We start from the raw sequence: 12,796 nt of genomic DNA, 5'->3' as shown, positions 1-12,796 counted from the left end.
CTCAGTATTTTAAACTCTCTCCATTAGTACAACCTAACATGTTGAGCACATCCCACAGGCCTGCTAATCGCATCCCATGAAATAAAGCAGAAGTCTGCCCTTACAACCACAGATATATTCATTTTCTCCCACAGGTGCCTCCCACACTTTTTCCTGCAACTTTAATTTGTTTTCCCTCTTTCACAGTTCGCTCGACCTTCGACAACCGTTTTTCTCTTTTCAGAGATGTTACCCATCCCGTTGAGCATTTCTAACTTGTTCTGCTTTTACTTCCACTTTCCAGCATTGGCAGGTTTTTTTTGTATTTTTCATGTGGCACACTGATCTGTGATAAAAAAAGCTTTTAAGAACCAAGGGAAAGTAACGAGCTCTATTACCCTTTGCTCCAGTCACATAAACAAACGCAACGGTTGACCTAGATTTCGTGGGCCAGAAGATCATCTGCAGTTTGCTTTCAAGGAACTCACTCCTACGTCTTACCTTTTGTAGCATACATCAATGCTTTCGAATTAAACTTACTTCCACACATCCTTCCTCTTTGTCTAATAACCCTGACATTTCAGATGTAATTCTACCTCCAAATATTAACTCGTCCAAGATCAATTAACTCAAATCAGATCAGAGAGCCTGCAAATATTGAGGGCCACCAGACCTACCTTGAAGGGCATCTCACCTGTGTGAGATACCAAGTGGTTCCTTAGCTCAATTCTTCCTTTAAATGTTTGGTTACATTCAGGACAAGTATAAATCTGCAGAAGAATGAAACATTTAAAATTACCATCAAAATTATAGAAAGAATCAAGAGGCCAGTTTACACACTGCCCTGCTGCATTTGTACTTATTAACAAAACTTTGCCCATGTGCACTTTAAAAAGCATTTTAGAGGGTTTAAAACAACATGGGGAAAGTACAAGAGTAAATCAAACTTGGGGGTGAGGAGCATGGATATAGATCTAGGAGAAACACCAACACAGTAGAGATTCTCTGACCAATATATGCACAAAGACAGAATCCACAGGCCGAAGACTAGACAAACTAGGAAACGTGGCTGAGGCCATGTACTGATTTCTCGATAAACAGAACTTACATTATAAAGCCCCATCCACAATCTGAACATTCCAAACACTTCAGAGCTAAAAAGGTAATTCTTCCAAATCTGTCACTATTATAATACAGAAATAAAGGACAGGATTAAGAAATCAGTGCTTGGGGGAATGGGGCCAGACTACAAAGCACCAAAGAAAGGGATTTATTTTTGATATAGTCATGATAATCATGATATAGCAATGTTATTACGCAAGTACTACTCAAGAGGCCATCTCAAAGTGGAGATTCCAGAGGATTGGGGGCTGGTACAGATCTTGCACCAGACACCAGACTGGTAAATCTTCCCTGCACATCCCACCCCAAAAAGAAAACATTAAATGTAAGTTTCGTCTGCTTTCTCAGATTCCAAGATTCAGCTGCACTAATTTCAAGAATAGCAGGTAGTTTCTCTTATTGCCCTAATCAATGTTTATTCCACAAATGTAAAACACCTTTATAAAAAATCCTCACACTATTGTGCTAGCTGCTATTTATTTCTTAGCCATATGACTAAATTTTAAAAGAATACTTTCTTGGCTGTGAAGTGATCAGGAATGTCCAGAACCTGTAATTAGGGTAGTACAACTTTCTCTTTAATGCCCGTTCATATCAATTTGTTTCATTTTCATAGTGCTGATTGTAACAGATCATTCTAATATAGGATTCATCCCCCCACAAGACAGTAGTATTCACTATTAAATGCAGCAACTTACAAACTCATGTAACGCAAACAGACTGGACAAAATAGTCAAAATCTGGTCAAGGTCTATTTGGTGCCACAAATGCATCAATGTTAAAACATGATGTCAGCGAAAATTTTAATTTGATTTACAAATTCAGCCAAAAAAAAATTTTTTAATCCTGGTAATTGAAAAATCTACATAGAGACCTAGTTTCCATACCACACCCGTCCTGGTCATGCAGTTCCTAGCCTCGTGTTTAAGTAGATTTTCTTTCCTGAAATAGCATTTTCCACACTTGATGCACTTAAAGGGTTTCTCTCCTGTGTGTTTTCTAAAGGCAAAACACATTAGGAATTTGTTAGTTTGTACAATTACCGCAATTTAAATTCAGGCCATCTCAGTATTAGGAATACAAGCAGGGAATATACCAAGTCAGCAATCTAAACATGGACAAGTGGTTTTCTTTAAAAGTTCATACACTAATTGAATATCTTTTCATCTTCAATTTCCAATGAACCCATTACGTATTTACAAACAAGAGAAAATCTGCAGATGCTGGAAATCCAAAGCAACACACACAAAATGCTGGAGGAACTCAGCAGGCCAGGCAGCATCTATGGGAAAGAGTAAACAGTCAATGTTTCAGACAGAGACCCTTCATCGGGACTGGAAAGAAACCCGGATTAACAATCCAGCTGAGTTCCAAATCCTTCAATGGTCAGCATGGGAATTCAATTAATAATCTAAAAGTCAAAGAAAGTAACTACTCTTATTCACCTGTGGTGCAGTCAGTGTGCCTTGAAACTAGTTTTATTACTCGATTCATGTCCGTACAGGACTATGAAGTCTTCTGTTGAGACTTTAAACTGTTATACAAACCCATTTGGCCTATTAAAAGTTTTTCAGGAAAGGAAGAATGCCATCCATTCTTATGACTCCAGACCCACAGTAGTATTGTTGTAAAAAGCCCTCCGAACCATTCACAGAAAACAATCAAAGCAGAAAAATAAAACTGAACATCTGGCACCGACTTAGGCCCCAAAATTACGCATAGCAACTGTCCACACAAAGATCTGGGGATTGGTGTTTAAATTCATGTGCTGTCCCCACAGACAAACTAATAACAGCCTAACATAATATTCCGATTCATTCTTCACGAAAATCCATAGGAACAACCTGTCCACTGAGCAAGACAGATCAAGATGGGGGAAGAGGTGGACAAAATCAAATGCAGTCAAGAAGAAGTAACTCTGAGAGTCCACAACATTGACTCCAGAATCCATGGCATCAGGTCAAATATGGGCAAGGAAACCTAATTACTACCAACCATCTTCCCTCAGCTAATGTATTTGTGATGTTCTGTGTTCACCAACAGTTTGCTTGGGTTTCATCAGAAATGCAGTGAAATGCATCGTTTTAATTCAAATCAAACCAATGAGGGTTGTACTGGTCAGCCCTAAGTGTAACAACACTTATAGCATGCCCACACCTCACTAACCCTAACCATACATCACTGGAATGTGGGAGGGAACTGGAGCGCACCCACAGAGTCACAAGGAGAACGGACAAGCTCCTTACAGTCACCAGCAGTACATCTCCCAACACCAGCTCCCTGCTCTTATCCCACTGTGCCTCTGGTTATGTTATAAAAAGATCCCCCTACCACAAGAGACAAAACAGAATAAGAACATGGGAATAATTTCAGGTCAACAAACTCATTCTTGATCTTTAAATCGCTCTCGACACCCACAATTAATATCATTCTCCACAGTGTTACAACATCTCCACTGACTTCACAACAAACAAAAATGGATCAAGACAACTGTGAATTTACCTGTTGTGGACCTTGAGGTAATATTTGCTGAGGAACTTCTTATGACAAGTTGGACACTCAATGGGCTCATTCTTTCTATTTGCTGCGTCTGAGGCTTTCCGCTTAGACGTGCCCAGAACTAACATGGTGCCATCTAGTATACCAGTTTTTCTCCGTTTTCTACAATTGTGCCTAGATGGAATGTAATCATGGTCCAGTTCTCCCTTGTTGTTTGTATCTTCCTCACCATCCTCCATTTTAATTATGTCCATGTCCAAGCTGGGGTCACTATTGCCACTGGTGCTCTCATGACCGTTCTCCTCACTGCTGTCTCCCAAGTCACCTTCTTTGGCTTCCTTCAGCTGTTTAGAATTTGGGCTTCTGTGGGATGTCAAGGAAGTTTTAGATCTTTTCTGAATAGCAAGGGATCGCACTTTGTCATTCTCTTTCTCGGTCAGCAGCTCAAGCGCTTGTTTCTTATTACTTCTGGTGCTCCTTTTGCCAAATTGTCCGAAATTAGTATTTGAGTTTTGTTCCTCCAGAACTTCAGTTTCTCTCGTTTGTGTTGTAGTGTCCACTGCTGCCTTTACAGGTTCACATTCATCTGTTTGCTGGCTGTATAGAGTTACGTCACTCCTCTCATCATCGATGCATTTCTGCTGATAATGTCGACAAGCTTGAATAGCATCGGGGATTGAAAGTTCTTCTGCTGCGTTTAGCACCTTGGAGACATTTGCTTTTGTCAAGCGAAGCTCACCCGTGTATATAAAGTCAAAGAGAAGGCCCAAAACACCAGAGCAACTCTCAGGAAGGTTGATTTCAGCAGATGTGCCAGCTCCATAGACATTATGAAAGAACTTACTACAACATGCCAGGATACTGCGATGTGCATTTAAACAGTAACCTCCCAGGTCCAGAGTCACATCACAAAATTTACCATCTTCACGTTGCTTGTTCAAAGCATGAAGAATTTTCTTGCTGTGTTCAGAAAAATGGTCTTGCATATCTTTAAAAAGAAAACAAAAGTGAAGGAATTATTCCTCCTTCTTACAAGCATGTTTAACACAGTTTCATTACACATTCCCAGGATAGATACAGCACAGATTGGACAGAATCAAAAGATCACAAATTTAATGCATTCAATGGTGAACTTACAAAGAGAGAGAAAAATTGTATAAATTCACAAAATAATTACAAGGCATTGGGGAAAAGTGTATTCACGGATGATTACACACAAAATGCTGGAGGAACTCAGGCACCACCTATAGAAAGGAATAGAGTTGATGTTTCAGGCGTCGGGCCTAGAATAAAAGAAGGAAGAAGCCAGAATATGGGGGTGGGGGGGGAGAGGAAAGAAATACAGTCGGCCCTCCTTATCCGCGAATTCCGCATGCGCGAATTCAACCAACCGCAAATCGCGAAAACCCGGAAGTGCTCTTCCAGCACTTGTTGTTCGAGCATGTGCAGACTTTTTTTCTTGTCATTATTCCCTAAACAATGCAGTAAAACAACCATTTTACATAGTATTTACATTGTATTAGGTATTATAAGTAATCTAGAGATGGTTTAAAGTAGACAGGAGGATGTGCATGGGCTGTCGTGGATCAGGATCGAAAAAAATCGGAAGTTCTCTTAGACAATAGACAATAGGTGCAGAAGTAGACCATTCGGCCCTTCAGCCATTTTGAGATCCTGGCTGATCATCTACTATCAATACCCGATTCCTGCCTTGTCCCCATATCCCTTGATTCCCCTATCCATAAGATACCTATCTAGCTCCTTCTTGAAAGCATCCAGAGAATTGGCCTCCACTGCCTTCCGAGGCAGTGCATTCCAGACATCCACAACTCTCTGGAAGAAGAAGTTTTTCCTTAACTCTGTCCTAAATGACCTACCCCTTATTCTCAAACCATGCCCTCTGGTATTGGACTCTCCCAGCATCTGGAACATATTTCCTGCCTCTATCTTGTCCAATCCCTTAATAATCTTATATGTTTCAATCAGATCACCTCTCAATCTCCTTAATTCCAGCATGTACAAGCCCAGTCTCTCTAACTTCTCTGCGTAAGACAGTCCAGTCATCCCAGGAATTAACCTCGTGAATCTACGCTGCACTTCCTCTACAGCCAGGATGTCCTTCCTTAACCCTGGAGACCAAAACTGTACACAATACTCCAGGTGTGGTCTCACCAGGGCTCTGTACAAATGCAAGAGGATTTCCTTGCTCTTGTACTCAATTCCCTTTGTAATAAAGGCCAACATTCCATTAGCCTTTTCACTGCCTGCTGCACTTGCTCATTCATCTTCAGTGACTGATGAACAAGGACTCCTAGACCTCTTTGTATTTCTCCCTTACCTAACTCTACACCATTCAGATAATAATTTGCCTTCCTGTTCTTACTCCCAAAGTGGATAACCTCACACTTATTCACATTAAACGTCATCTGCCAAGTATCTGCCCACTCACCCAGCCTATCCAAGTCACCCTGAATTCTCCTAACATCCTCATCACATGTCACACTGCCACCCAGCTTAGTATCATCAGCAAATTTGCTGATGTTATTCTCAATGCCTTCATCTAAATCGTTGACGTAAATTGTAAACAGCTGTGGTCCCAATTCCGAGCCCTGTGGCACCCCACTAGTCACCACCTGCCATTCCGAGAAACACCTATTCACCGCTACCCTTTGCTTTCTATCTGCCAACCGGTTTTCTATCCATGTCAATGTCTTCTCCCCGATGCCCTGAGCTTTGATTTTACCAACCAATCTCCTATGTGAGACCTTATCAAATGCCTTCTGAAAATTGAGGTACACTACATCCACTGGATCTCCCCCATCTAACTTCCTGGTTACCTCCTCGAAAAACTCCAACAGATTAGTCAAGCATGATTTACCCTTGGTAAATCCATGCTGGCTCGGCTCAATCCTATCACTGCTATCTAGATAAGCCACTATTTCATCCTTAATAATGGACTCTAGCATCTTCCCCACCACCGATGTCAGGCTGACAGGTCGATAGTTCTCTGTTTTCTCCCTCCCTCCTTCCTTAAAAAGTGGGATAACATTAGCCATTCTCCAATCCTCAGGAACTGATCCTGAATCTAAGGAACATTGGAAAATGATTACCAATGCATCCGCAATCTCCAGGGCCACCTCCTTTAGTACCCTAGGATGCAGACCATCTGGACCTGGGGATTTGTCAGCCTTCAGTCCCATCAGTCTACTCATCAGCGTTTCCTTCCTAATGTCAATCTGTTTCATTTCCTCTGTTACCCTATGTCCTTGGCCCATCCATACATCTGGGAGATTGCTTGTGTCTTCCTTAGTGAAAACAGATCTAAAGTACTCATTAAATTCTTCTGCCATTTCTCTGTTTCCCATAACAATTTCACCCAATTCATTCTTCAAGGGCCCAACATTGTTCTTAACTATCTTCTTTCTCTTCACATACCTAAAAAAGCTTTTGCTATCTTCCTTTATATTCCTGGCTAGCTTGTGTTCATACCTCATTTTTTCTCCCCGTATTGCCTTTTTAGTTAAGTTCTGTTGTTCCTTAAAAACTTCCCAATCATCTGTCCTCCCACTCACCTTAGCTCTGTCATACTTCCTTTTTTTTTTAATGCTATGCAACTTTTAACTTTTAATTTTTTAATGCGACTTACTAAGTAAGTCGGAACAGGTACATCTGTTCCATCCAGAGACAGAGAAGCAGTTTCAGCGACAGGTTACTATCGATGCAATGCTCCTCAGACAGGATGAAGAGGTCAATACTCCCCAATGCCATTAGGCTTTACAATTCTACCGCCAGGACTTAAGAACTTTTTAAAAGCTATTATTAATGCTTTTTGAGATAGTGATTTAGATGCATATCATATTTTTTTTTACTGAGTTAAGTATTGTATGTAATTAGTTTTGCTACAACAAGTGTATGGGACATTGGAAAAAAAGTTGAATTTCCCCATGGGGATGAATAAAGTATCTATCTATCTATCTGGTATTATTTAGCGTCAGTTAGTCAAACGTTTTTCTTAGTATATAGTATATATTTCACCTTTCTATGCATATAAACCACTTAAGAACATGTTTCAGCACCAGGCTCAGGAACGGAAGTTCTCGGGACTTGGGACAGACCGCTCCCAAGTGCACTCTCCACCGTGCCAGGTTGATATGGAGGATCAAAAACCCAAAACCCAATAATTAAACCACTGCATTGCTTAGTAATAATTGTAGCTTTCATCAGGGCACAGCCTTTCTCACTTTATCCTTTAAAATTGTTCCGATCGTTGACCAACGTAGCCTAACGCTTTTCCAATGACCGATGGCATTTCACCTCTTTCCGATCGCTTTATTACTTCCACTTTATTTTCAATCGTGTTCATGATTATTTTTGCGAACAGAAACACTGCAGATTCAGATTTCTACCGCCGGGTCCTAATGTACACCGCACTGAGACAGGTTAAATAAGGTCTGGGGTTCCACTGGGTCCTAAGGTTCACCATATTGAGACAGGTTGAATAAGGAACTTGAGCATCCGCAAATTTTGGTATCCGCCAGGGGTCCCGGAACCAATCCCTCGCAGATAAGGAGGGCCGACTGTACAAGCTAGGTGGTGATAGGTGAAGCCATGTGAGGGGGAAGGTAGGCAGATGGGGAAGGGGAGAAGTGAGAAGCTGAGAGGTGATAGGCGGAAATGTAAAGGGCTGAAGAAGGAGGAATCTGACAGGAAAAGAGAGACAATCATCTATGATTTGAGAATGACTAAATAGATTGTTCTTACTCTGTTCAGTTCGATAAAATACTCCCAAGCAGGTACAGCAAAGAGTAAAGTTCTCCACATAGTTTATCATGGCCTGATTACATATATCCATAAAGTGCCAATGAGCCTTTTTTACAGTATTTCCAACCCCTCCCATCCAACAGCCAGTCAGGTGATTTCATAGTGTTGTATTTCTTAATAGTTACTTATAATGTTACAAAACCAGCCCTCAGTTTCACAAAAAGATATTTTTAAACATTAGAATATATAATGTAAAAGCAAGGATTTCTAACAATAGCAGGTAAACATACTTCTGCGCCCCACAATCATTGATTCACCCTAAACTATGACAGACTATAAACAAGGACAGTGTATATCAATGTCACATTGTGCAAATGTTTACATCCACACTGTACAACTTGGGGTAATATAGCAAAACTAAGTACAAATCCCATTTCCAGAAAAGTTGGGATATTTTCCAAAATGCAATAAAAGCAAAAATCTGTGATATGTTAATTCACGTGAACCTTTATTTAACTGACAAAAGTACAAAGAAAAGATTTTCAATAGTTTTACTGACCAACTTAATTGTATTTTGTAAATATACACAAATTTAGAATTTGATGGCTACAACACACTCAACAAAAGTTGGGACAGAGTTAAAATAAGATTGAAGAGTGCACAGAATATTCAAGTAACACCGGTTTGAAAGACTCCACATTAAGCAGGCTAATTGGTAGCAGGTGAGGTATCATGACTGGGTATAAAAGTAGCGTCCATCAAAGGCTCAGTCTTTGCAAGCAAGGATGGGTCGTGGCTCACCCCTTTGTGCCAAAATTCATGAGAGAATTGTTAGTCAGTTCAAAAGGAACAATTCCCAATGCAAAATTGCAGAGAATTTAGGTCTTTCAACATCTAGAGTACATAATATTGTGAAAAGATTCAGAGAATTCAGAGACATCTCAGTGCGTAAAGGGCAAGGTCGGAAACCACTGTTGAATGTGCGTGATCTTCGAGCCCTCAGGCGGCACTGCCTAAGAAACCGTCATGCTACTGTGACAATTATAGCCACCTGGACTCCGGAGTACTTCGGAAAACCATTGTCACTTAACACGGTCTGTCACTGCATCCAGAAATGCAACTTGAAACTGTATTGCGCAAGGAGGAAGCCATACATCAACTCTATGCAGAAACGCTGGCAAGTTCTCTGGGCCTGAGCTCATCTCAGATGGACTGAAAGACTGTGGAACCGTGTGCTGTGGTCAGATGAGTCCACATTTCAGCTAGTTTTCGGAAAAAACAGACGTCGAGTTCTCCGTGCCAAAGATAAAAACGACCATCCTGATTGTTATCAGCGAAAGGTGCAAAAGCCAGCATCTGTGATGGTATGGGGGTGCATCAGTGCCCACGGCATGGGTGAGTTGCATGTATGTGAAGGTACCATTGACTCTGAGGCGTATATTAGGATTTTAGAGACATGTTGCCATCAAGGCGACGTCTCTTCCCGGGGTGTCCATGCTTATTTCAGCAGGACAATGCCAGAACACATTCTTCACCGGCTACAACAGCGTGGCTTTGTAGACACAGAGTGTGTGTGCTTGACTGGCCTGCTGGCAGTCCAGATCTACCTCCTATTGAAAATGTATGGCGCATCATGAAGAGGAGAATAAGACAACGGAGACCACGGAGGGTTGAGCAGCTGAAGTCTTATATCAAGCAAGAATGGACAAAATTCCCAATTGCAAATCTACTACAATTAGTATCCTCAGTTCCAAAACGATTAAAAAGTGTTATTAAAAGGAAAGGTGATATAACACAATGGTAAACATGCCTCTGTCCCAACTTATGTTGAGTGTGTTGCAGCCATCAAATTCTAAATTTGTGTATATTTACAAAATACAATTAAGTTGGTCAGCAAAACTATTGAAAATCTTTTCTTTGTACTTTTGTCAGTTAAATAAAGGTTCACGTGAATTAACATCATAGATTTTTGTTTTTATTGCATTTTGGAAAATATCCCAACTTTTCTGGAAATGGGGTCTGTATATGTAACAATTCAGTAATAAGTCCAGGCAAGGTAACGGACATTAGCATGCAGTAATTGGACAATGGTTGCAATGAAGTGGAAGATTTTGATATTTATTGTTTGGTCCACTGGGACCGTTTGTAACTGAAACTGAAACTGGACATTAAAGTGTTTAGTCAACTGGGACTGGGAAAAAGTCTGATCCAATGGAATTCTGTTAAATAGAACTCACAATTTCAAGTATCACTTTCTTTGAAAATACCTACAATAACTATTATTCAGTGATAAATGTTTTGACCCCTAGATCATGAAAACCAAGTTCCAATCCAAGACCCTAATCACAAAACCAGACATTTCCAGTGGGCAAAAAGGTTGGATTTACAGTGTGATGTGGTGTAACTGAAGTGCTGTTTGCAATCAATCCAAATGGTACTATTTTTGCCCTGTTGTCTCGGTCAGTCATGCATCCTCAAACCAAACAAAAAAAAATAAAACAAATAAAACAAAAAAAGCCAGTTGGCTTGGAAGTTGTTTGCTGCCTTGGAGCATAGATTGCGCCACTTGGACCGATCAGCAGCAGTGTGTTCGAGATCGCAGGGCTGGAGTTTGACCCACTTAAGGTTTGACTTGAGGTTGTCCTTGTACCTCTTCCTTGGGCGACCTTGGGCACCGTTGCCCTGCTCCTGTTCTCCGTAGAACAACTGACGCGGCATTCTGGACTCATCCAAGTCAAGTCAAGTCAACTTTTATTGTCATTTCGACCATAACTGCTGGTACAGTGCATAGTCGACATTTTTCAGGACCATGGTTTACATGACACAGTACAAAAAACTAGACTGAACTACGTAATTAAAAAAAACAGAGAAAGCTATACTAGACTACAGATCTACATTGGACTGCATAAAGTGCACAAAAACAGTGCGGCATTACAATAAACAATAAACAGGACAGTAGGGCAAGGTGTCAGTCCAGGCTTCAGGTATTGAGGAGTCTGATAGCTTGGGGGAAGAAACTGTTATATATTCTGGTCGTAAGAGCCCGAATGCTTCGGAGCCTTTTCCCAGACGGCAAGAGGGCAAAGAGATTGTATGAGGGGTGCATGGGGTCCTTCATAATGCTGTTTCCTTTGCAGATGCAGCATGTAGTGTAAATGTCCGTGATGGCGGGAAGAGAGACCCCGATGATCTTCTCAGCTGACCTCATTATCCGCTGCAGGGTCTTGCGATCCGAGATGGTGCAATTTCCGAACCAGGCAGAGATGCAGTTGCTCAGGACGCTTTCAATACACCCCCTGTAGAATGTGATGAGGATGGGGGGGGGGGGGTGGGAGATGGACTTTCCTCAGCCTTCACAAAGAGACGCTGCTGGGCTTTCTTTGCTATGGAGCTGGTGTTGAGGGACCAGGTGAGATTCTCCATCAGGTGAACACCAAGAAATTTGGTGCTCTTTACGATCTCTACTGAGTAGCCGTCGATGTTCAGCGGGGAGTGGCTGCTCCGTGCCCTCCTGAAGTCAACAACCATCTCTTTTGTTTTGTTCACATTAAGAGACAGGTTGTTGGCTCTGCACCAGTCCATTAGCCGCTGCACTTTCTCTCTGTAAGCTGACTCGTCGTACTTGCTGACCCACCACGGTGGTGTCATTGGCGAACTTGATGATATGGTTCGAGCTGTGTATTGCAGCACAGTCGTGGGTCAGCAGAGTGAACAGCAGTGGACTGAGCACGCAACCCTGGGGAGCCCCCGTGCTCAGTGTGATGGTGTTGGAGATGCTGCTCCCGATCCAGACTGACTGAGGTCTCCCAGTCAGGAAGTCTAGGATCCAGCTGCAGAGGGAGGTGTTCAGGCCCAATAGGCTCAGCTTTCCAATCAGTTTCTGAGGGATGATTGTGTTGAATGCTGAACTAAAGTCTATGAACAGCATCCTAATGTATGTGTCTTTTTTGTCCAGGTGGGTTAGGGCCAGGTGGAGGGTGGTGGCAATGGCATCATCTGTTGAGCGGTTGGGATGGTACGCAAACTGCAGGGGGTCCAGTGAGGGGGGGAAGCAGGGTCTTGATATGCCTCATGACAAGCCTCTCGAAACACTTCATGATGATGGATGTAAGTGCTACAGGACGGTAGTCATTTAGGCAGGACACTGAAGACTTCTTCAGCACGGGGACGATGGTGGCAGCCTTGAAGCACGTTGGAATGGTGGTGCTGCTCAGGGAGATGTTGAAGATGTCAGTGAGAACATCTGCTAGCTGGTCTGAACATCCTCTGAGCACTCTACCACGGATGTTCTCTGGTCCAGCAGCCTTCCGTGGGTTGACCCTGCACAAGGTTCTTCTCACATCGGCCACGGAGAGACACAGCACCTGGTCATTCGCAGGAGGGGTGGACTTCCTCGCCATCACGTCATTTTCCGCCTCAAACCAGGCGTAGAAGT

At 42.1% G+C, this 12,796-nt stretch overlaps 1 protein-coding gene across 2 annotated transcripts in view; it reads right to left on the bottom strand.

Moving 5' to 3' along the window:
* LOC140718390 (telomere zinc finger-associated protein-like) overlaps nt 1-12,796 on the bottom strand; it is a 28,539-nt gene that overhangs the window by 9,659 nt on the left and 6,084 nt on the right. For both annotated transcript variants that reach the window (XM_073032076.1, XM_073032077.1), the window contains exons 2-4: nt 3,604-4,588; nt 1,989-2,100; nt 657-749 (exon numbers count right to left, since the gene is read on the bottom strand). In XM_073032076.1, coding sequence (XP_072888177.1) covers nt 657-749; nt 1,989-2,100; nt 3,604-4,586 — 1,188 coding nt within the window. In that variant the 5' untranslated portion in view covers nt 4,587-4,588. The remainder of the gene's footprint in view (nt 1-656; nt 750-1,988; nt 2,101-3,603; nt 4,589-12,796) is intronic.

The sequence above is a fragment of the Hemitrygon akajei genome, chromosome 29 (assembly GCF_048418815.1).
Source record: "Hemitrygon akajei chromosome 29, sHemAka1.3, whole genome shotgun sequence".
Classification (NCBI taxonomy): domain Eukaryota; kingdom Metazoa; phylum Chordata; class Chondrichthyes; order Myliobatiformes; family Dasyatidae; genus Hemitrygon; species Hemitrygon akajei.
The sequence above is the reverse complement of the archived record's forward strand: the minus strand, read 5'-3'. Positions and strand labels throughout refer to the sequence as shown.